Source organism: Stegodyphus dumicola, chromosome X2, assembly GCF_044657685.1.
Source record: "Stegodyphus dumicola isolate Sdum_Otavi_A_Nest chromosome X2, ASM4465768v1".
Classification (NCBI taxonomy): domain Eukaryota; kingdom Metazoa; phylum Arthropoda; class Arachnida; order Araneae; family Eresidae; genus Stegodyphus; species Stegodyphus dumicola.
Window position 1 is genome coordinate 97,129,953 of NC_140781.1, and position 26,094 is coordinate 97,156,046.

At 36.4% G+C, this 26,094-nt stretch overlaps 1 protein-coding gene across 3 annotated transcripts in view; it reads left to right on the forward strand.

The window, feature by feature from the left end:
- Positions 1 to 26,094, forward strand: part of LOC118183217 (uncharacterized) — a 199,147-nt gene that overhangs the window by 134,125 nt on the left and 38,928 nt on the right. For all 3 annotated transcript variants that reach the window (XM_085809965.1, XM_085809963.1, XM_085809964.1), the window contains exons 9-12: positions 533 to 621; positions 8,657 to 8,936; positions 13,834 to 14,053; positions 22,069 to 22,191. In XM_085809965.1, coding sequence (XP_085666091.1) covers positions 533 to 621; positions 8,657 to 8,936; positions 13,834 to 14,053; positions 22,069 to 22,191 — 712 coding nt within the window. The remainder of the gene's footprint in view (positions 1 to 532; positions 622 to 8,656; positions 8,937 to 13,833; positions 14,054 to 22,068; positions 22,192 to 26,094) is intronic.

Genomic DNA, 26,094 nt, shown 5'->3' on the forward strand with positions numbered 1-26,094 from the left:
TTCTCAATAGTACAGGAAATTAAAAATAAGAATAAATTAAGAATTTTAATCAGGTTAATCTATACACTGTGCGAAAGTTTTGAGGAGCATGGTGAAGAATTTTGTCCCACAATAAATCTGTAGATCTTGACTTTGTTAAGTATCCGTGGCAGGAAATTGAATGCAGAGTCTAACAACTAAATCTGCTTCTATAAAACCAGGTAGAATGCATTTAATTGAAATATTCCTTTGCCATTTGCACCTCGCGCACTGACAGAAGAATTCTTGCGTAAAATTCAGAATAAATTAGTTGAAAAAGGTAGCCAAGGAGGTGGAGATAATAATTTGATCAGTAGTTATACATTGTTTGTGTTATGTATGAAGTACAGATCATCGGTGTAAGAAGTCAACAACATATTTGCCGCATGTTTTTATTATCATCATCACCACTACCGTAATGTTTTAAGACTGTCATCTTTTTAATATATTTGAAAGACTTTTCATATTATCGTTAATAAAACCGTCTAAGCAGTTTCTCTTCTTTTTGCGATAGATAGCTCAAGGGATGGTGCAAATTATCAGTAATGTAATGGATGCAGAGGAATTGATTGAAAAAGATGAGGATGGAACATTCAGCCAAAAGTAGGTCATACTTTTAATAGAAAAGTTAAGTTAATGATAAAAATGTTTTCGCAGGTGGCATAATCAGCGAAACCTAGCTCGAAAACTCTGCGATAGGGAGATTGAAATTACTCTTAACAGGCGAGATGTCGCAAATCACAAATCACGAATAGATGAAGATCTAAACCAGCAGTCACTGAGCAAAATACTCTGCAACAAAACTGATTTATTTCTTAAACACAAAACACCCAATAAAGAGCCATAAATTCAATTTTAAACAAAATACGCAGTAAATAAGGACACATTGCCGTAAAAAACGCACTTAATAAATACGTAAATAGTATAAACAAAAATAAACCATGATTACAAAAAATCAAAATTAATTGTAAATATTTACATGAATTACTATAATATAATACATTTGCGTGCGTACGGGTTCGTAATGAATTCAACGCACACAGCCCCAATTATAGATAGATTAAAGTTATTTTCCCAACAGAAACACTTAACAGTTCTAGAACTTTCAACTGAAGTACTCGTGTAGCTCTTTCCAATATGAGAGAGCACAATCAGTTGTTACCAATTCAAACTGTTAATAATGTCAAACGTAACGCAATGCACATCTAAAAAGTGAAGCTCGCACGGAGATCTCTCAGTACTAAGAAATGGTGTTGTCTCCAGTCTTGTATAGTTTCCCCCGGCCACCGAGGAATTTATAATACCTTCCACTTCTCGAAATTATTGAAAGGTATATATGAGTAAAGTTAAATATAACTGCCGGATACGGTCATAGTTATATATAGGGCTCAATTGCTGTTATTCAGTTACAGTACCAATTGCACTTATAAAGGAACGGATCAAAACGTCGCCAAATGGTCGCGAAATTTTGCCACATTTGACAGTTTCTCGCCAGATTTGATGACAAAAATTAGTATCGCAAACGATCGCTTTGGCAATATCTCGCCAATTTAGCGAGATATCCATTTAGCTCAATGTTAAGCAGACTTGCCCCTGCAATCTTACTTCTCCTGCAAAGCTTCGTATTTCTTCAGACTTTCTTGTTCTCAGACTTATTCATACAAAATTCGTAACATTCTCTCCTTGATAATGACTTCACATCCTGGGCAGTACAGTCCATGGACAGGAAGCCATACTTAAAACTAAGAAAATTTAACACTAAATTAATAATTTTAGTACTAAAATAATAATACATTAAAATAATTATTTCAGTAAATAACATACAAAAAATCATATACTAAACCAATAAATAAATGCATACATTTTTTAATTTATATACAATATATTTATGTACAGTATAGTCTTAATATATTATTTACATCATATGCACTATGGGGACTACTTACTATAGTCACAGCAAGGGTATAGCCTGTCGTAATAAACGACTTTAAGCTTAAAGTTTCATGAGTCACGGATCCGAACTAAGATGTCGTTCAGCTTCTTTAGGACAGTGTAAGGACCGTCGCAGGGTGACTAGGAAAAGTATTATTCTTCGAATCGAATTCCATGACCACAGATTGTCACCTTCGTTTAATCAATGTCCTGTAGTCTTCGTGTCATATCGGATCATCATTATCTTCTCCACCAAGCTGATTCTCTCTCGTGTAAAATTGTGCGTCACTTCAAACTGTACCTGGAGATCCTGAATGTACTCTTCAAGCGATGGAAGCACATCCAGAGGGCGACCAAACAAAAGATCACCAGGCAGACGAAGGTCCTGACCGAAGAGCATCTGGGATGGGGAATAGCCGGTAGCATTGTGGCAGACTTGTAAGAACAGATGAAATTTCTAGTCAAAGTCCTGAAGGTTTCTGGAAACCATCAGCAAGATGTTATTAAGGATGGTTAGATTTAAACTATCTGTCATGCCATGCGACTGCGGATCTAAAGGTGTCGTTTGGATTTTGTCTGTGCCGAGTAGCTTACAGAGTTCTTTAATTATAGCTGAAATAAAATTCCTTCCTTGATCGAAACGCAGCTAAAGAAGCACTGCAAACCTAGAAATCCAATATTGTATCATTACCTCTGTTACCATGACAGCCCCCTGATCAAGAATAGAATACGCTTCAGCCCACTTTTTAAAGTAATTAATGGCAAAGAGGATGTATTTGTTGCAGTTAGTACCAGACATACCAAGGTGTCAAAGCCAATGCATTCGAAAGGCGCTCCTACATTGTAACTTTGCAGCTTTCTTCGGCTGCGTTTTTTCAGTTATTTGAGGCACGCATAGGTATCGCAAGATTGAAACCACTTTTGTACTTTATCTTTGCATTACATCAGCAGAACGGTATCTGAACTCTATGCATGATCTTCATTATTCTGAAACGGTTGCTATGTAGTTCTTTAAGTTCTTCCTGGATTCGGGATATTGGAAGTATCAGCTGCCATCGAAATGCGTTCCCATGAACCGATTTGAACTTCCGATGTAAGACGCCGTTCCGAATATGGAATGACTTCAAGAAAGCTCAATATTGTTTTTTCGAACTGCCAGGTAGGTTTTTCTGTTCGAACATTCCATTAGTTAATTATGGATTTAATGCTGTTATCTTCCAACTGGTCTTGCTTGATTTCTTCGTCAGTCCACAGGTCTGAGTCAGAGGATACTGAATTCGTAACCTGACGTGCGATTAGATTACTTAGCTCATGTTTCGCTTCGATCCTTGAAAAATTTCGGCAGCTTTGTTGGAGGGTTTTCTAGACAGGACATCGGAGTTTCCATGTGATGATACTTTCCGATGACGGTTGATGATGTCATATTTCTAGTCTCTATATCCACTCGGCTGTTTGGATTCTGAAAGTTTGAGATCCAAGTCAAGGTCTGTGCGGAGTAGGAATTTTTTACTTGCTGTAGGTGTAATGGTGGAAATGTTCTACGGATTTAACCATAGCGAGCAGCTCTTTTCAGATGACACTGTAATTTCTCTCCGTATTTGACTGTCACTTGCTTAGTATGCCAAGACACGTTCTTGACATGTTTCTTCCTTGGAACAAACAACACTGACACTCTGATTTCTCTCAACCGATTAAGTATAAATGGTTTGTCGAGCTGAGGCTACGTTATGATTGTTGCAGATGTTAAAGCCTCTTTCAGTTTGTTATGCATCCGTAAATTATTTGTTTACAAAGCAGTTTGATTCCTCTGTGTCAGTTTGTGAAGGGGTCTTGCGCTGAAAGGTCCTCCATAAATCTCTTATATTAAGTAGAAAGCCCCAGGAATCTTCTCAGGTGATGGACCTTTTAGGGGCGTCTCCAGTCTTTAACTGCCGACACTTTTTCTAGATCTGTACACGCACGTTTGTCAGAAACTACATGTCCGAGATAAGTCAACTCCTTCTAAACAATTTACGTTTGTCAGAGCTTAACTTTAGGTTGGCTTTCTTCACTTTCTGAAGCATCTTTCTAAGACCTTTTAAATGCTCTTCAAAACATTTCTCGGCGTTGATGAAGTCATTGGATTTGTACATATCAGACAGCCTTCTTAGGTCAGATCTCTCAGCACGGTCTCTAGGAGGTATTCGAATGTTGACGGCGAATTACATAATTCAAACGGAACCACCTTAAACTGCCAAAAATCTTTGTCCGGTAGTGAATGCCATCTTTTCTCAGTCATCGTGATGTATCTCTGTCTACCTGCCAGTATCCACTCTTTAAATCATTCTTCGAAACCCACTTGCTTTAAGAACGAGTGTCCAGAACTTCGTCAGTTCTAGGAAGAGGATAGCTGTCTTTCTTCTCGACGTCGTTCAACCGGTGATAGTTAAAGCAAAAGTCTAGTTACCATATTTTTTTCTGACCAAGACAATGGGATAGGCCCAAAAACATGCTGAAGGCTCGATAAAGTCGCTTTCTTTCATGCCCTTTAGAATTTTTCCTACCTCTTCCTGTTTAGCTGTCGGTAGACTTCTTGGATATTGCCTAACTGGTGGATAATCCTCCGTATCAATTCTATGATATGGCAAAATGGTTCGATCTACGTCAGAAGATGAGCAAGAGAAAATATATTAAAATTCTTGAATGACACATTCTGCAGCAGTCCTCTCTTTAACACTTAGTTGTGCGTACTGCAATAACTTCGATGTTAGGCTCTCCGAAGTCACAGAGACTGGAGGACTACTAATTCGTTTAACGCAGGTTTTTGTAGTACATGCTGCAACCACATCGCCTTTCCTAATGAGTTTCGCTTTATCACTATTGTCCGCAACTCTCACCGGGATGACGTTCCTCAATAACTCGACGATTGCCGAGGCTACTGAGGTTTACAGTACTTAGGATATTCCATTATCCCGATTCAAGATTCGAATACTGATTCAAGAAACGTAGAATGGATCAAAGTTTTTAGAGAAATTATGTTGTTACTGTAATATGAGATATACACTGAAGTGACAAAAGTCATGGGATACCTCCTAATATTTTGTCGGTCCTCCTTTTGCTCGGCGAAGTGCAGCAACTCGACGTGGCATGGACTCAGCAAGTCGTTGGAAGTCCCCTGCAGGAATATTGAGCCATGCTGCCTCTATAGACGTCCATTATTGTGAAAGTGTTGACGGTGCAGGGTTTTGGGCACGAACTGACCTCTCGATGATGTCCCATAAATGTTCGATGGGATTCATGTCGGGCGATCTAGGTGGCCAGATCATTCGCTGGAATTGTCCAGAATGTTCTTATAACCACTCGCGAACAATTGTGGCCCAGTGACATGGCGCATTGTCATCCATAAAAATCCCATTGTTGTTTGAGTACGTGAAGTCCGTGAATGGCTGTAAGTGATCTCCAAATAGCTGAAGGTATCCATTTCCAGTCAATGATCGGTTCATTTGCACCAGAGGACCGAGTCCATGCCATGTAAAAACAGCCCAGACCATTATGGAACCACCACCAGCTTGAACAGTGCCTTGTTGACAACTTGGGTCCATGGCTTCGTGGGGTCTGCGCCACACTCGAACCCTACCATCAGCTCTTACCAACTGAAATCGTGACTCATCTGACCAAGCCCCGGTTTTCCATTCGTTTAGGGATCAACCGATATGCTCACGAGCCCATGAGAGTCGCTGCAGGCGATGTCGTGCTGTCAGTAAAGGCACTTGAGTCGGTCTTCTGCTGGCATAGCCCGAGGAAGACAAATTTCGCCGCACTGTCCTATCGGACACGTCCCTCGTATGTCCCACATTGATTTCTGCGGTTATTTGACGCAGTGTTGCTTGTCTGTGAACATTGACAACTCTACGCAGTCGTCGCTGGTCTCGGTCGTTAAGTGCAGGTGGTCGGCCACTGCGCTGTCCATGGTGGGATGTTTTGCCTGAAATTATATACTCTCGGCACATTCTTGACACTGTGGATCTCGGAATGTTGAATTCCCTAACCATATCCTAAATGGAATGACCCATGCGTCTAGCTCCAACTACCATTCCGCGTTCAAAGTCTGTTAATTCTCGTCCTGCGGCCATAATCACGTCAAAGCCTCTTCACATGAATAACTTGAACACAAATGAAAGCCCTGCCAAAGCATTTCGCATTTATACATTTTCTACGCGATACTGCTGCCATCTGTATATTTGCATATTGTTATCCCATGACTTTTGTCACTTCAGTGTAAATACTTTTTATATTTTGATGTAACTGACAAAAAATATTTGTTTAGGACTTCATCTCGGGTAAATCGAATTTCACAAGTTGCTAATGTGATTTAGATGTAAGTACCCATATCTAAGTACTGGTGTGAGTGTTCTGAGATTGGAAGTTAGAGTGTTCGTTTTATTCTTAATGATTTTGCGTGTCCTCTGCACACTTTGGCAGATCAACTGCCACAGGGGTGACGCTTTGAGCTTTCCACCCCTAATGGAAGTGGGCTTTCAGGGCGATAGGGCGCATAAAATCATTTTAAAATTTGTAATATTCATACAATATTCGACCACCTTGCTTCTGGTGGTTAATTATATTTTTTAGCCGTACCAGGAGTTTCTGTGTTTAACATTTCTGTTTTTTATGCCTTTCATACTATACTGGTAGTAAAAATTCTGTTCTTGGTGTTACTGTGGCATCGTCATTTGGTGGATCGACTTAAGTCCTTTAACATTAATTTTGAACATAGTTATTTTCTCAGAGACAGAAAGCAGTTCGATATTTTTAAAGTCAAGGAAAAATTATATTTCTTTACGAAATCTAATCCTAGTATGTAGGGGCCTATAATATTTGCGAAATACTCCGTGTGATGGTTGATGGCACTTCCAGATGTGATGTTAACGTTTCACGTTCCATAGATGTCGATTTTGTCACCGGCATAGTCTGAAGGGTAATGCAGGGGAGCGTCCAGATGAGCTTATCTTCCAGTTGGTGAGCGAAATCTTTTCAGATGATGGTAATTTTGGCTCCTGTATCAATGGTCATATTGCAAGGAACTCCATTATATCTCCCATGATGAAGAACCCATTACTGCCGCTACTCAATGGCAGATATCGGAAGCGATTTAAAATGGAGTTTCTCAATATCTGGCAAACTTCGGCCGCGACATGACCACTAATTAGTTTCTTTTTTCTTCCTGAGAGCGGCGTAGCTCACGCGTCTTGAGGTGTTCTCTAGTTTCTCTGTACCACCGGCACTCCAGCACTTCAGATTCGGTTTGTTGCCGCTCTAGTTCCACTTCAAGACATGGAATTGAATGGTTAAATGATCTAGACGAGCAATCAGTTGTTTCATTTGCGCCTAGCATTCGGCAGCTCTGATTGACTGGCGGTCTCTACGGGATCTTTGTTGTGATGCCTCGAATTCCATGGCGTACACTAAAGCGCTTTTTAGACCTTTGACATCCGCCATTCGCAGGGCTTTGTCTATCTCAGGAGCCCGGATGCCATCGATGTAGTACTGCAGGGACAGGATTTCGCTTGTTTTTGACTGGTAGTCCAAAAAGGCAAGATAAAACAGCCTTTCAACATCTGTGGCGAGCTCCTGAAGTGTTTTTCTGGGCTTCTGTAGGCGCGATTTTAACTGAAGCCTGCTTTTAAACACTCTTTGCCAAATCGGGACTCCAGCCCGTTGGACAGAACTTCGAAGTCTATCCTCTGGTGTTCGGGCAGAATTTGAAGGGTTATCCGTAGCGTCTGCTCTCAGAGAAGCGGCGAAATGGCAGGGTTTAGTTTCGGAATCCCATTCATTTACGTTTACCACTATAGAGATTTGCACCTTGTACACTTGCCGTTAGATCTTTCCATCGTGAGTGGACAGCTTTAGAGAGGGTCGAAAAGATATGGGTAGAAATTTCAGGGCATCAGAATTTCTTCCCGTTGTCGCTATGGATTTCTTCAAACTGTCGATTTTCTTGGCGACAGCAGAAACTCTGTCATTGATTTTTTGTTCGGTTCGACAGTAAATCTCTTTCTCCGATTTATTTTTCTGCAGCTGAAACTCTTTCTTCAGTTTCTCCAATTTTATTTTCAACCGTGCCTATTCTGCCTTCCATTGTCTCGAATTTGTTTTCTTTACGGAGGTAGTTTCTCTTTTCATTTCCTCTTGACCTGCTTGAATCTTTTCTGTAGCGTCGCTGACTGCCGCGCCGAAGGGTCCGGGTTCAAATCCTGGAGAAGGCATGCATGTTAGTAAATGTAAAGGATCTGTGCGGCATGGGGGCACTCTTAAATATGCGGCGAGCCGAAAGTACTCTCGAGAGGTTGAACTCTATCCTAACATTTCTTGAGGCCGTTCATGTTACATTATACAAAATTCGTAACAAAAACTTATTCAAAGATTGTCTAATAGTCACATTTTTTATAGCATGCTTACTTTTAAAATTAAAGCATTTTAAAAGCTTTATAAAAAGTCGTCTATGGTGAATTTAATTACATATTAGAAAACTTGGTTTCCTTGAATACTTTTGTGACACAGTGATTTAAACAAGTGAAAGCAAACGGCAAATTTTAATTCATTTTATGTTTAATAATTATATTCTGAAATTAGTGAATAGAGCATAAGGAAATTGCAAGTCTACGTACAACGTTGTTTATTATATACGTAATAATTTAAAAACTTAGAATGTTTTTGTTTTAAGCATGCTAGATATTGTGGATGATTTTGCCTCAAACGTGGAGCTTAAACCCGGAGAATCTCTAAGTGTTGCTTCTGAAAACTTACTTATCCAGTCAGTTGAATGGCACCCAGAAATAGCTGAAACGCTTTCAGTAGAGGAGTACGATGATCATTTGCAGTTTGAAGCTCCAGCGGATAAAGGTATTCTTGAAATTGAAGAGAAAGACCAGACTCAAGATAATGAATCAACTTCTGCCAGCAAAACTACAACAGTTCTACCAAGTTCAAAGCCGAAAGTTCCGGTATGTTTTAAAACTTTGCTAACTATTTATCTAAATAAGTTTGCTTCACCGAGGGTAATTTCTGAGAGCAGTGCCTCATTTAAAAGATTAAGGCTTTTAATGTTAGCGTTTGCTTAAAAAAATTACGAAGTCTTGTATACAAAACGAACAAAGGAATTTCTAAATAAATTTCAAAGAGAAAATCAGAGGCAGCATTTCTGGGGTATTTTTAATAGTCTCTTATAAACACAGACACAGACATGTGCAGTATATATATATTAAATTAACATAACGTAAGCAATACCTATGACATTCAGTTTTCGGTTATAAATTGGCCTCAGAAAATTAAATGCATGCAAAAAATGCATGCATTTAAACTAATGCAAAAAAGTATTTAAAGAAACTATTAAGAATACGAGAGCTGTTCTAAATCCTCAGATATACCAACGCTGAGCAAAAACAGAGTGAAAAATTTACCATATACCTAATATGATAGCAAAAAGAGTGCAAAACACAAAAGCTTCATTTTTGGCTTGTTTTTTAATTATTTAAATGTGTTTTGCATCTTCTGGCACATGTCCACCGGGGATTGGTGCATAGAGAAACATAAAAGAAAAAACTCGTTCAAGAGTTGACAAACGCACAAATAAATGAAATTAGCCTTAAATCAAGAAAATGTAAATTAAATTAAATCAAATTAAATCAGTATGTGCAATTATCAGTCCAACCCCTATAGGCTGGAATCAAAAACGTACCTTTCCCAAATTTAAATAAGTTTAACAATTAAAAAACAAAGTAAAAATGAAAGTGAATCCAAAATTAGAAAATACTTCATGTAGAACAAATATAAAATTTTATAAAAAGGTGTAATGCATGTAAGTATTGTAATCTGAAACAATGCAAATAGTTCTGATAGTGTGATAAAGCTGTTAATAGACCAGAAACCTGTGTCTCGTATTGAGCACAGTGAAAATGATAATTGTTATAAGACAAAAATATTTTATAAATTTCACATTCTTTATTTGACATCGCAAAAGATAATACAAGAATAAATTTCAAAACAATGACCATCTAGTTCAAACCATAAGATATGTAAACTGTGAAGAGTATATTTTGTGGCTATTACATAAGTTTAAAAAAAAACACTTTAAGATGTATTGAAATTTTCAGTGAACCCTTTTGTGGTGAATGAATATTTAAAGTTTGCTGTATGAAGCATGTGTGATAAATTACACTGCGTTTGCAAAAAAATAAAAGCAATGATTCAGAAATGATTCATTATTTACAAGATCTCGCCTTATTCAGTAGCATACAATTAGACTACAACTCTAAAAGATAACTGGTGAATTTTCACTGTGACTTATAAGTACCACAGAAACAGGGAAAGGGTGTAAAGGACCCTTTATTAATCCAAATAAAGTTTAACAAACGGCACCAAATCGTGCTTACAGAAGCCAATAACTTTAGCTTTAAATCAACGATAATGGATGAACTAAAGCTAATGAAATTTAAGTATAGTCTCACGGCTTCGCAATATAACTAACTAAAGTCGACGTAAACAAGCCTAATGGCAAGAATAATCAAAGCCCAAAGCCGAAGTATACTAATTGGTAGAAAATCAAAGTGAGGAACGTGGCATTCAAGTAGGCAGAACTTGCTCTGATTTCTCCCTCCAAAATCTTCCTTTAAATACTTTCATCTTTCTACTAATTTGAAAATCGCGCGCGCTAAAAAATTGACATTCTGGCCGAGAAATGGAAACGAGGCTGATAGAATAGGAAATTAACATAAAATAACTGGTTAGAGACTTAAATAATACTTTATATACTGTTCCTATAAAATTGGTTTCACTGTTAGAGTAAGAATTAGAAATATAGCTCTTTGACTTATTTATTATAATATTTCATTTCGATGCATTAAAATATTTCATTTCGATGCACAATTGAAGGTCTAGGTCATCTAGTGAAAAATATGGTCACAGACAGTGAAACTAGTGCCCAAAGCAGGAAATGTTGCATTGCTAATGTAGTGATGAAAATGAATGATACACATTATCACAGAAACAGAGCAGTAGGATAGATTCAGAAGGATCTGCTCATCCATTCCGCTCATTTTTAATAGCATGTTAAAATTCGAGTCAGGATAAAGTCGAACAGGTATCTGGTGTTTTCTTAAGGCAGACCGACCCACACTTGTTGAATTATATAGTCCAAATCCCGGATATTACGATACGACGACGACTGCTATTTCAATTGTTCATACATATGCTCGATTTCCAAGAAGACAAGCCATGGAAATCTCTAGATATCTTTCACTGCTATCTGGAATCGGTTCGTGATTTATAATTCTTCTTATTATTATTCATTAGAACAGTTTCACGTCTACTTCTTTCAATGCAGTCGGATGGTACGGTCAAAACGATCCGGTGCATTTTAACCATGACACTTTGCGAAATTACATCATATCGGTTATCTTACGGTTTTCAGCCAGATGATAAGAACACTCTACCGGTTCTTTGTGTTTCTGAGTTTCAACTATAGCTCATACAAAGCTGCCAGTTTGTAGTCGCAGCCGTACTGCAAAGTGTTAGGTTATGCACAATTGCACCGAAGCTCAATCGTCAGCATACCAGTCAGTACTTTAGCTATTCACGTAGTTTCGCGATTGTAGCATATTTTCTTCTACTTTATTACTTTTCTTTCAAATTTCATTCGCAATGAGTATGTCATAATTAGCAATACTGATGTTTCATTATATTTTCAGAAATATTCGTTACTTTCAGTTGTGCTATTCTACGAGAAGTGGACGCAGTGAGAACATTATATGCATATACTACACGCATATAAAAGAAATAACAATACCCCAAGAATAAATGTCTCTGATTTTTTCTTCATACATTTGTTGAAACTGCTTGTATAGAAGCTTAATTAAATGTCCTTCAGACCCTATTGTACTGACAAGCGAGTTATTGCTCCAGCCCGCAATGCTCAGATTTCAAATGGCGAAATTTTAGAAAGGCAAAAATAACTTTTTTATTGAAATCTTTAAATTAACAGAAGGCGCCACTTGTGCTACGAAATGTAACTCCGCTGTTTGCAGGTGTAGCATAAAACATAATGACATAACATAAAACTGAAGTTTTAAATTAGAGTAACATAGTCTGAGACTACAGGCAATATGATCTACTTAAGCTGGCTCAAATAATTAACGGCACTCTTTTGAAGCGGCTGGCAAGATTTCTAAAGCCAAACTAACCTTTGGCAGAGCTAGCACTAGTACATAACTGCAATGCGAGACTGCCAGAAGATCTAATTCTGAGACATTAAAACGCTCGGCTTAAATACACGACAACTAATTTCCATTCTGGTGGCGACTACGGAAAGAAAAAATTACAAAATAAGAAAGCGAAGGTTCAAATTATAATAACTAGTTAATTAACATGAAATCCTGCACATTTGCATAGAAAATTATCACTGTTTGAGTTCTAATTTAACTATAATAGCTCCAATCAATTAAATAGTTAGTTACTTATCGATATTATTTAACTTAATATCGCCAAGTAATGCGAAACTTTCCAGAAATCGAAATCAATTCGATTTTGGTTTCCCACAAACAGTTTACGCCTATTTTTTCCTCATTCTTTCTCTCTAGATCTTGGTTTAGCTGCACCATATATTGCATGGTAAAACCAGCAGTGGGAAATTTTTGTGTCTTAGAGACAGCAATGGAAATTTTTGTGACTTAGGGATTTAAGAGGGAACTCTTGAGTCCCTAAGTCAATTTTTGTAGCATCACTTCTCCTTGATGACCTAAGTATTATGCTTGATGGTTAATGCAGCTCTGGTTATGCACGTTGGCCTAATAGTAATCACGTTTCCAGATAATAACGTTAAACGAATATCCAAATGAATTTGTAGTCTATTATTCACTCTTTCCCGAAATTCCCGATATATTATGACTCCCAGTATTTCTCTAGGATGGTTAAAATTTCTCAATTAACTTTCTAATTTAAACCAAAATTATAGAATAGGTACCAACAGAGAAAATAGCTTTTTCAATCGGTTTTATGCGATTAAATTTTGAATTACATAAATATAAATTGATTCACTCACTCTCGCTATCCAGAATAGTATTATGAAAATTTCACCCATGAAATCCAGATACTTCAAAATGCTTTTCATTTATTAATCTCTAAAGATACCACTGAAATCACGTCTTTAAAGAATTTAAATTTTTCTTGTCCGAAGAGGAATATATATATAGTTCAGTTATTACAGTAACGTGCATATGCACGTTACTGTAATAACTGAATTTGCGCTCTAGTTGACAAAATCAAAAGGAACTTTGCTTAATTTTTAACATGAAAAAATTATATTTAAATTCTTTTTTGGTTACATTCAGAGGAGTTGAAACTTTCCCATTCCTTCCCATTTCGCCCCCAAAAAAGACAAAGTATTTTATTTAAAAAATAAGTTTAAACTTAAATATCCTAACTTCATTAAAATTAAATTCTCCGTTTACGTTCAGGAAGATCCAGCACTTTTTTCCAAGTTCCTTCGAGAAACAGATATGCTTATGAAATTTTGGCCTTAAATATCGAAACACAGTTTGTTTTCTTCTTATATACTGACAAGGATTTTTACAGTAGATAAAATATCAATGAAAATTCTGGAACTATATAAAATATCAGTGAAATTTTGGACTTGTGGATTTTCGGGCAAAAGTAGCAATGCTAAAATAATGTTTTAGAAGTCAGTTACCTTGTAAAGAAAGTTGAGATATTTTTATCAAAATATTATTGATTTTTAAAATATTTCACTAACAAACTGAATGCTTTGGTCTAGATACAAAAACTCTTTTTTTTTTTTTTTTTTTTTTTTTTTTGTTTTAAACTCTTTGTTTTTTCCAAAACTTGCAGATGATGCAAGTGTTTGTCCCAAAGGAAGCTCTTCAAGAAGCTCATCGTCAGCTGGAACGTAGTGTTCGAGTTAAATTTGTAGTGTATTACAACGACAACCTTTTTCAGTCTAAACTATCTAGTCGAACTGAGACATCATCAAAATCTAAAACTGAAGTACCTGAAAGTCGAGGTTCTAAAGATGGAACATCTACTAGTGATAATTATGAGCTCAAAATCAGTAAGTAAAATTAGCGTGTTTACACTTTCGCTTCAGGCGTTTAAATTTTGGACTTTTATCACCTTTATTGCTAAACAATGAAAATAACAATTTCTGTCACTTTCAAGCTTCTACTGCAGTTTTCGATCTAGTGCACCACTTGATCTTGATATAACATCAAAAAAATGTACTACATAATATTAAGCTATCTGTCATTTATTTAACATAGTTGTACAGATAATTAAGATTTTCCAAGCTGGAACACATGAAGAATCGGTTTGTTCTAGTCACGAATCTTCTAGTTACGAATCTTCCAGTTGTTAGCCGTAAATTTACAAAACGAGAGCATTCAAGGGGAAAACACGATAATTTACACTGAAAGACTAAACAATTATGACCACCTACTCAATAACACAATGCGCGATCTTTGGCCTGCAAAACAGCTGCAAATTGCCTTAGCATGAATGTCACAAATCCTTGGTACAATCCTGGAGACAGGTTGCACTAAATATCTAAGGAGCTGTCACGCAAAGTCGAGATATTCCGACATGGTGGTGTTTGAACTCTAAACTGCAGCTCCATGATATTTCAAATGTGCTCTTTCAGGTTAAGATCCGGCCAATTAGGTGGCCAGGACATCAACTGGAATTCATCCTTATGCTCCTAGAACAACTCCAACACAATTCGATTCTTGTGACATGGGTCGTTGTCCTGCTGGAAGATTCATTTCCTGTTGGGAAAACGGACGCTATTTAGGTATGGAACTGATCCACAGTTATGTTCAGATAGTCCGCTGTTTTCAGGATCTGTTCTACCGCAACTAAGGGTCCTAGAGCTGTTCATGAGAACGTCCCTCAAAGCATAATGCCGCCACCGCCAGCTTTTATATGGTCTGCTGTACTAGGGAAGCAAGCGTTTGCTTAGAAGACTGCGTACCCTGACACTACCATCGATGCGATGAATGAGAAATCGTTGTTCATCCGAACAACTACCTTCCACTTATCCGTGGTACAGTCGGGATGTTCCCGAGATGACTCTAGGCGTAGTTGAGAATCACTCTTGGTCAACTGAGGCACACGAGTGGGAGGTCTACTGCACAGTCCATATCGAACAGTGTCTGCTGAACTGTGTGTTTCGAAACACTTGGACCTGCATTGTATTGGGCTGTCAGTTAAGCCACTGTCTGGCGCCGATTTTTCTGAACAAAGCAAGACAGTCTTCGACGTTCTTTTCCTTTGACGACGCGTGGACGTCGAACACCTTGCGTCTACTGCTGGATTCACCGTCATTTATCCACTTTGCATAAATACTAGCAAAGGCAGATTGTAAGCAACCTGCCAGTGGTGCAGTTTCGGAGATACTCATTCTAAGTCTTCGGAACGTTACAATTTGCTTTCTATGAAATTCGCTTAGATCTGCAGCCTTTCCCATCACTCGCAAAATTAAGTGCAAGAATGATTCCTTACCTTCTCCAGTAGCAGTTAAACATTTTCCCACTTAATCACATGCTCTCCAAGTCATCAGACGAGTTCATTGGAAAAATGCGACGATGGTCATAATGTTTTGGCTAGTCAGTGCGTATACTCATTTTAGCGCCTATGTCGAGAGCTCCTTAAAAAATAGCACCATTCTAATGGATCTTCGAGCAGTGTTATTTATATTATTGTGAATACTTTAGGAAATATGCCAATTTTATTTTTTTTTCTTGTAGCGATAAACAATTTGACAGTGACATAAATTTCTCTGTTTGTTTCAATCGCCCCGAGGTGGTAAATGAGCATGATACACAAGAAATTCTTTTGTTTCTTCTCCTGTTTATTATTTGTTTGCTTTCCTTTCATTTCCTTAGGTTTATGCGTAGAATGTGTTTTCTTCTCCTTTGTACGTGAACAGATCCTTTGTTTAAAGATAGTATATCAATCACTTCGGAATGCTATCTTAGAAAGTTAATACCTCTTATTCCTTTCTATCAGGTACTTCCATTGGCAAAGACAAAATTAACCCTGAACTGAGATTGACTACGTTCTTCTTCTTCTTAATTTGCAACATTTGACGTCTACAGCTAGTGAGAAGTTCATTAATGTATTTTCTAATTTCTGTACTTTTTCTATTCCAGTTCTTTAGTATACATCATTATCAAAGCAATCTTTAGCAGGGTTACAGCGTCTAAACTTTTATCGTGTAAACTAACGACATGACCTCGGATTGTATCCCAAGGCAAATAACTACGCTTGTGTGCAAAATTGAGAGGATATGCAAATTATGTTTATTTTTACGAAAAGCATTGAACTAAAGGTACTAATTATGTGGCGGAAGAATTATGAAAGTATTCAGGGTCGAATATGTAAGTGTACCTGTGCGTGTCTGCCTCCTTGACGGTATAGTAAATAGGCGAGCCTACTGAGACACCGGAGGGCTCGGTTTCGAATCCCGGAAAATGCATGGCTGTAATTGTCTGTCCCGTCATAGGAGGTAACGATGGCCCACCTATTAGGTGCTTTCATAATAAAGTGGCCACCATCTCCGGCCTTAGTAGTGGCCAAACCTAAGTCGGCTAAGTGTCCGCCAGTGGAAAAAAAACTGTGTGTGCCTGCGGAGCTGTGAATGTAGAAGGGAGATAAACGCACGAGGCGTTTCCGGCGATTTGCGCTCGCTTGTACTCCTTCCGGATATTCGCCATGTTTCTCGAAAGATTTGTGTAAATTTATTGAGTTTATGGGTATTCTTTGGTAGTATACACCCTGAACTCTATGTTGAAGACTAAGTAGCGAATTCTCGCTATGTTCTTAAGATAGCAGAAGAAAGGTTTAAATAACCTTTTTATTTAACACTAAATTAAAACAGATGCACACACGTCGTGCTCACAAATCAACACCACTTGTGGTTACGTAACAGAAAATAAGAAAGTAACAAATCACTAGTAAATTAAGAATTATAAATGACTGACTCCTTAGCTTAAACTAACACTAAATCGGCTGCACACAACAAAACGAGCCGAAAAATATCAGTATAAACTGAAAGGTGTCAAACACCGAACTAGAGATCTAATTCTAAACTCGCAGCATAAACATCGGAACTAAGTCCGTTACTACCCTTCTGAACTTCTGAAGCGCAGCTTAAATACATAGGTTGTTCGCACATTTTTTAGACGATTTTGGTAAGCGGTAATAAAAACTCGTTTACTGCAAAAGAAGTAATTGCAATTGTACTATGTTTTTAAAAGTCAAAATTATCGTCTGTGGCTTGAAAGTTTTGTTTTTATTCAAAATGGCGAATTTAACAAAGCAGTGGTTCGAAGGCTACATTTCTGCTCTTTCCGAAGAAAAATATGCATACTCCGTTATCCAAAAACGATGTGAGAGTCATGGTTTTGTGATATCTAAAGCGTCGATAGGTAATATTATCAACAAGAAAGGAAAAAAACGTCAAATTGGAGCCTCAAGTGGGACAAAAATTCCAAACAAGAATCCAAGGAAAAAACGGACATCTTCGACTATTGCAAAGGTACGTTGTTTAATGTTAAAAGAAAATCCCCCTAGTCAAAGGACAGTTGCAAAATCATTAAAATGCTCGGTGCCCACTGTAAACAAAATGATAAACGTTGATTTAAATCCTAAGAAAGCGAAAAAACGCAATGTGCATCGTCTTCTTCCAAAGCATATCGCTCAACGCAGGATACGCTGCAGAATTCTATATAAGAAACACTTATCCAAAGAAAAATGGAAAACAATTGTCACAATAGATGAAAAATGGGTGTATTTAAATGATTGTAAAAAAAAAAAAAAAAAAAAAAAAAAAAAAAAAAAAAAAAAAGAGCCATTTATTATCATAAAAGGGGAGAAAAAAATTTAAGTACATGGTTCAAGGAATCGAAAGAAAATTTTTCTAAGGGATTCATGATTGTTGCTGGTTTTTCTTATAATGGCAAGTTAAAAATAGAGTGCAAAAAATGTCAAGATTAACTCCAAATACTATCAGGAACATATTTTATCGCCAATTTTTCTGAATTAAATACCATCGCTTTACCCACAGTGCCATCAATCTGTGAGACTCCATCAGGACAAAGCTAGCAGTCACACATCAAAATCCACTGTAAATTTCCTAAAAGAAATGGAACAAAAAACTGTTATCAAGGCCATACCTTTCACTGATATCCCTACTAAATCTCCCGATGTGTCACCTGTGGATTTTTGTGCTTTCGGACTTTTAAAAACTGCATTATCCAAACGTTGTCCTAAAACCCTAACAGGACTCTGGAAAGCTGTTCGGGAGGAATGGGATAGAATACCTCTTCTGCCACTTCAAAAGGCATTATTATCCTGGAAATTGCGGTGTCGAAATATAGTTCAAAATAAGGGATGTCAAATAGAACATTAAAAACACAAGAATTTTATGTAATTTAGTTTGTGAATACACTATAGTTCGTCTAAAAAATGTGTGAACAGCCTCTGTACTGCTTCTGAAACACATTGAGAATTTGCGTCTACGTCAACAAAATTTACATTCCGTCAGGAAATTGAAATTAGGAAGAACAGGAACGTCAAACTAAAAATAACTCTTTATAATAAATTAAATCCTTACAACGTTTATAACGTATCAGGTAAAATAAGTAGCCACGAACGTATGGATGATGGAATGAGATGGAGAATTGTCTGTATATTGGAGACAGGCCAATCACAAACGCAGGTGGCTATGTAATGTAACTCTCAGTGTCAACGTGTAACAATGTAACTCCCAGTGTCGTCTGCAATTTGTGGAAACAGTTTCAGGACACTGAATCTATATCGAAAAGACATGGGCAAAGAAAATGAAATTTACAATGGCGAATGAGTATTGTTATTTGACATTTTCAACGCATTAACACTACAGATTCACACCTCTCACGTGAGCTGTATGCTGCCACTGGAACCCGAGTTTCACGGTCTACAGTTGCCTCACGAAATAGAACTGTATGCCAGAAGACCCGCTATTTGCGTTTCGCTCACTGCAGCACTTAACAGAGTGCGTTTAGCAGGGTGCAAGCAACATGCGCCTTGGATCAGATTTCAGAAAAGCACGGTGCTTTTTACACGAGTCGAGATTTAGCCTGGGCGCTGATTCTCGATGTACTTAAATCAAGAGAGGGCCTGGAACAGGGTACCATGTCTCCCTCATCAGAGAAAAGGATTATTACTGGGATAGAAAGGTGGAGGTGCAATGATTTAGGCAGGTATTATGTTGGACGGCCGCATACCTTTGCATTTGTTTGACAAATGTTCCTTGTCTTCTATGAGGAATACAGAGAAACTATTAGAGCCCTATGTTCGACTTTTCAGGTGCGCATTTGGTCCTGGGTTCCTGTTAATGGATGACAACGCTCATCTACATAGGACTCGGGTGGTCGACGATTACTTGGAAGGTAAGGATATTCGCTGCATGGATAGGCTAGCCAAATCTCCTGACATTAACCCTGTACAGTATGTTTGGGAGGCTCTTGGGAGGTCAATTTCATTTCTCCCTTCGAGAACTATGCCGGAGTTGAAAACTGCTTCTCTGCAGGATTGGGTTTGACTGCAAGAGGGACACCTCAGCTACCCCCTGTCTAGTATGCCGACGCTGCATGACCCGTCTGGCTGGTACCCCATATTAGACTCAACTTCAGTTCGACATCGAAATGTGGATTTTTGACATCCTTTCACTATGAGCTTAACTGATAATATGGCTATATAAAATGATTTTTGAAAAGTACGTCTCTTTCTCTGTTATAAATGTATATTCATACCAAATTTCATTAAAATCTTTCCATTAGTTTTTTAGAAATTCGGAATAATGCAATTCTTAATTTTGCCCACGAGTGTAATTATTGCGCTAAGGCACTCGAGGATTCGCTAACTGAATATCAGAAAGAAAGAAATAAGTTCAAAAAGTTGTAAGGTATTTATTTAAGCTATAAATGCTGGTTGTTTTGTAAGTCCCATGAGTGCCTTTTGTTTAGTTAACAAAGGGTTCTTTTACAACCTTCCTACGTTTCTGATTGAATTCTGAACATAGGGATAATTCGCTCTGTTCTGCTTGGAGTTTTGACTTGGTGTATGTTACCAAAAAAAAGTGAGACACTACAAAGTAAAAGTTTTTCCTTCTGCAATTAAACACAAAGTAATTCTTGCTTAACCTAAATGCTTCAAATAAGAGTAAGACTCTATACAGTAATAGTTTCTCTCTCTCTCTTTTTTTCCTAAAATTAAACACAAAGAAATTCCTGTTTAACCTGAAAATCTGCAATTAGAGAGCAAGCGCTCATTATTTTATATCTTGATGTTCCAGTAATACAGATTTTCATCAGAGATAAAAGTTATCATTAAGAATTTTATTATCTGCATCTTAAAATATTCAAAATTTAATACACCTGTGAAATAAAAAAAGATGCGATACGCAGTAGTAAAACATTTCTCTTTGAAGTTCCTTGATATTTTACTTCTGTGGTTTAAGAATATTCTTCTGTTCATGTTCTCTATCTGAAGATTTTTCATTATTTTATAGCATATTTCTCCCGCCTTCTTAGGATGCCTTCGCGGTGTAGTGGTCAGAATACTCGGCACGTATTCGAGAGGTCCGAGATTCGAGTCCCGGCGAGGGCATTGCTCATTTTTCATCTCTCCTGCTTCAAAAAAATACTGTTGTCTCCACAGTGGCGCCCGAACTAAAAAATGTGGGGGATGATGATTCTCCACCACCAGGATTTGGCGATTCTGTCCCCTAATCCCTATTCTCCCTTTAAAGGGGGGAGTACATAAGGTATTTCTCCCACCTTCGTAGCAGGCCTTTGTGGTGTAATGGCCAGCACACTCGGCGCGTATTCGAGAGGTCCGAGGTTCGAGTCCCGGCGAGGAGACTGCTCATTTTTCATTTGTCCTGCTTCGAAATAATCTAATGTCTCTACAATCTATTTCTTTTTTCATAGAAGCATGCAGACATGTTTCTTCTCTTTTGCAAATACATCATCAAGCAAAGCATATGATAATAAAAAGTAAACAGAGACCTTTCTTGCCTTAAAGCTGAAACTGCAATGCACCGTACCTAGTCAAAGCAAAATCTGAGGTAAAACGTTGTAACAGGAGGATTAAATTGTGTTAGAAATCGGCCATCTGCCTGTTCAGAACATCATATTAATATTTTTTACCTTATACTCGTTGTCATTTATTATGCTTCTTTACATGAACAAAAATTTAAACTTTTGACTAAAATGTTAAGTAAATATCTGTAGTTATCCGAGAGCTCAGTGTTTAGAAATAATTAACTTGACTAATAAGTATGCTCGGCTTTTGTGAGAATATTTATATTATTTCCTTACACTTTCTTTCCTGTGTTACTTGCTATATATTTCTTTTGCTTTTTATTTCTTTACTTTGCACGGTGTTAATTTTTTAACTCTTATAAAGCTGATGCAAAATCCTGTCATTTTGAAAATATCCCAGAAATTGACGTGGTTTATTTTGACAATTTTGCCTTTCATTATTATAAAACAATATTAAACAGCTTTTTCTAAATATGTTTTTAGTTTGTTCATTTCATTGAATAATTAAATTTAATTTTCAGGTTTATATTTTAACAAAAATAAAATAAAATTTTACATTTTCAAGGAAAACATATTTCAGAATTCTTACGTAGATGTATTACATCTTCAAGCGCAGTAAAATTAGAATTTAGGCGGGAAAGAAAGTCTTCCTTTCATACATTTAATGAGAATAAAAAAAGAATTAAAAACCATTTTTCAGACATATTTGTTCAGTGATGCTAGCTTGATATATACGAATCAAATTAATTCTACGTTTCATAGAATTTTAATCTCACATACTTAATTTCAAAGAAAGAATATTTTTCTGAAATAATCTGCTGATCAGTAGATATGAAATTTTATAAAATTAAAACTGAGTTTTGAGATGATTAATTAATATTCAAAAATTAAAACGATTTTCTAATCGTAATTTATTATCTTTAACATTCGAGTTCAATTAATTTATCATTTTATGCCATGCAATTTTTTCTTCCTATTTCAGGAGCTCCAGTACTTCAAATTAGTGTCGGAAATGTATCTTTGAAGAATCTTGGCAAACCTCTAATTTACATCCTCCCTATTGTTACAAAAAGGACACCTTCTTGTGTCTATTGGAATGAAAGAGGTATTTAGTAAGATGCTGTTGTAATAGATTGTCATTATTTAAACTCAAATTTTGGAAATGATTGAGCAATTTAAATGCATACTGTTTCAAATGTTAAACGATAGCCACTTACATGCACTGGATTATAAGGTTAAATTTATTTGTATGTTATGACGAAGAAGCAAATTAAACCTAACGAAAAAGTAAATTTTGATTAGCATTTCGACATCGCTCGATTGCATTTAAGAAACGAACTATCAATAGGAATAGCTTGCAAATATTTGGTGTGGTGTGGTGGTGTATTTAATTATGGCAAAGCACACTAGGGCTATCTGCCTAAGGGGAGGGATGCCTTCGTGGAGGACTTTCTAAGGGAAACTGGCTCGTATACACGTTACACATGGGGAAAACCACGAAAACACTCATGCAGCCAGCCCGTTCGCGGGATTCGAACCTCAGACCGAACTACCAGTGTTCAGCGACTTTACCGCTCGGCCGCTGGTGGGCCTGCAAATATTTGATTTCATGAGAATAAATTGTGTGAGCTAATACTTAACTTCTATGGTATTTATGAAACGCCTCCTATATTTAAACGTTATAATGTTCATTCTTTAGTAAATCTTTCAAGAGCCAAAAATTACCACTGAATTTGAGTTTTCTGTTTTTCGATTGTAGAAAAAGCATTAAAATTCTCAATTCACTTACTAACCGTTTCATAGATTTAAAAACCGCTCAGGCAAAAATACAGATAGTTATTTTTTAATAAATGGTCGTTTATGGTTTAGGAATAAGGCTAATCCCTTGAAGGTGGGTGAAGGCACTAAATGCTCATTTCAGTTAAAGCAAATTATCTGCCTAGGTTTACGGTTATTTCTCTCATAAATGTTAGTGTTAGTCGTAGGCTTTTTGAAGCCTACGACTAACACTAACATTTGAATTTCATCAAGGATTCATACTACTTTTTATAGCAAATGAGCCTGTTGATCTTTCTCAGTTATTCCATTTTATATAAGACTTCGGCCTCTTGCTGCATCAGCTTCATTGCATCTTTTTGTTATTTCACTTAGTCGAGCATTTCGAACATGCAGCTTTATAAACAATTGTCCCATAGATGTAACAATAAAATTTAAAAAGTACAACAGTATTAGTGAGATCAAAATTAAAAAACCTACTTTAGCGGTAATGAATTTTGGAGTAGCCAACAACTTCGCAGATTTTAATATACAAACTATGATTTTATTTTGAAAATTTATAATCTTTTGGAATAAACAGAGACCTTCAGAGTTATTAAAATGGTCGTAGAAGAAAACAGTTCAAAGCATATATCAATTTTGACATCAAAGTAATACTTTATTAACCAAAAATAGTAAGTCGAAGAACAAATGTTAAAGATACTGCGGTTACCGGAGGCATATTTCACAAGTGCACATCAGTGTTGCCACTGAGGGAGGGGTTTCGAAAATAGACCAATGAGCTTCTATCGCTCTTGTGACGCTAAATCTTCATGATGTGCGCGTTAAGTTTACGTTTTAATTTGCATTTGTTTCGCAGTTATAAATGTATGGAGCAATAGTAGAAAATCTGGTAGTTCTTTCGTTTTTATGAGTTTAATTAATCGCTGACATTTCACTTTCACGATTTTTATCACGCATTAATATTTGGATTGATGTTTACGGCATATTATCCCTCTTAATATCGAAAAAATGACTCAAGCTACAGTTAGCCTCGAATATTATGCATTTACTAACACCTGTGGATTAAGAGAATTCAAGCGTATAGATATATATTTTTAATTGAGCTGAAAAGGACTGGAAGTGTTACAATGAATCTTGTGTTTTCTTATTTCAGTGCTTGCATTTTTTTGGTTTTTAAAGTTTAAGATTCAGAATGCATATTGTGTTTGATCTGATTATATCCATTGTTAATATTAAAAGTTATATGTGAATAAATTGAATATATTCGTTGTGAATAAGATAAATTCATTCTGTTTGATGTTTAACTCTCTGACTGCTCAATTTGTGGACCGAAAATCGCTTCCGATTTTTTTTTTTAAATCTATATATATTGGAAAATTGAAAAATGCACTTTGTCTTTCTAGAAAATGTTTTTTATATAGATATTTATCATGAGAAACTAAGTTGCCCAAAAAACCAATTTCAGATGTTATCACCAAAAAATTTCTTTTTTCAAAATAAATTTCAATCGAATTACAGTTAATTTCTATTTATTGCATAATATAAAAAGTAAAATGTATAAAATTTAAGAAAATATAAAGCGCTAAGGGAAAAATACCTTAGAAATGCAGTTTAGCAGCATGATAGAGTTCAAAACAGGGTTCAAGGCAAAGTCCAACTTCACAATTTTTGCACCAGATTCAATAAATCTAATTAATAATCAATTTAATTATTAATCTAATTAATAATTCAATAACTTAATTAAATAATTAAGATAATCGCTGAACGTTTTCTAGCAGCCATTTCAGTAAGAAAAAAGCGGCAAAAAGTGAAGTTTGAGAGCTACGCAATTTAGTGGACAACTAACGATATCTTTTGGTCAAAACGAAAACTAAACGCCTTATACTGCATATAATTTATTTCAATAGTTAAACGGGGAAAAAACGGGATTCGCTCCTCAATACTGGAAGAAAAATATATGCCATCGGAAATTGCGGGATGAGCAAATTTTGCTACATTTGAGTTGCCTGTGGAAATCGCGGAATGATCTGCCAGAGGGTTAAGAATGAGCAGTTATTAAATGTGAAATTTAACACACTAAATGAATACGAATGCAAATTAGTAAAGTTTACTTTGAATAAAATTCTGCATTCGCTATTATTATAGAACATCTTTCTCATATAGGCTGCAATAAAAAGTGTTGACTTCTATTTACATGCATATTTGGTGTAAATATTTTTCTCACATGCATACTTTTATGTAAAGATAGCATTTGGGCTTAGATGTTTATCACATATTTCTTTCTTCGTTTTATTTACCACTTATTAAATAATATTTCACATGGATACTTTTGCGGAGTATCCAACATGTGTTTGTATTTATTTCAAATTCTTTCAACCAGGTAGTGAAATCTTCACAATTGCTTATATTTGATCTAACTTCGCAATGAAAATTTTCAGAAGAAATCGAAGATGCTTTTTTACAGAAAATTGCGTGACAAAATATTTTCAACCATCTTGCTTGAATCTTAAAGCACGCGAAAGGTCATTTGACATGACAGAAATATTACTGGATTCCCATTGGTCCATCCTAGAAGCCACTCCCTAGGTGGCTACACAGATGTGCTCTTGTGAAATATGCTTACCGGAGTACAAATGAAGAATAGGAAACATGCTTCAGTCATAGCAATGGGCAAAATTCAGTAAAGTTCCAGCTAAGGAAAGCAATAACGCTACTGACGCCATCCGTTGAGAAAAAGTGAATATAACTATGAAATAGTTGCTTAAAAAGCTGAAAATAAAAAAGGATTCATTAACTGAACAAATATTTCATAACTGTTTTCACTTTTTCTCAATAAATGAAGCTACTGACTTTGTTCCTTAACTGGAATTTCTCGGTTTATTTATTTGTTTGTTTTTGTTTTTTCTTGCTTTGTGTATGTGTATGTATTAGCATTACGTGAACACATGCTTCCCCTTCTGTCTTTTCACTCTTGCAGCTGAAGAAGGAGGTTCCATTTAAGCTTTAAAACTAGTCCAGTAAATTTATGTAACTTACGCTGATTCTTGTTGCTGCTTACCTTTAACATAAAAGAATACTTTAACCCCTTTTATTAGTACAAGTGTATTTTTTTTTAATATGTAAGGCTCTGAAGTGTGTAAATCTAGCCTTAAAGTCACTTAAACTCTGCTTAGAATAACAAAAGAGTTATCTCGCCATCTGTGAAAGTATTACAAAGTCCTAAGGAAGT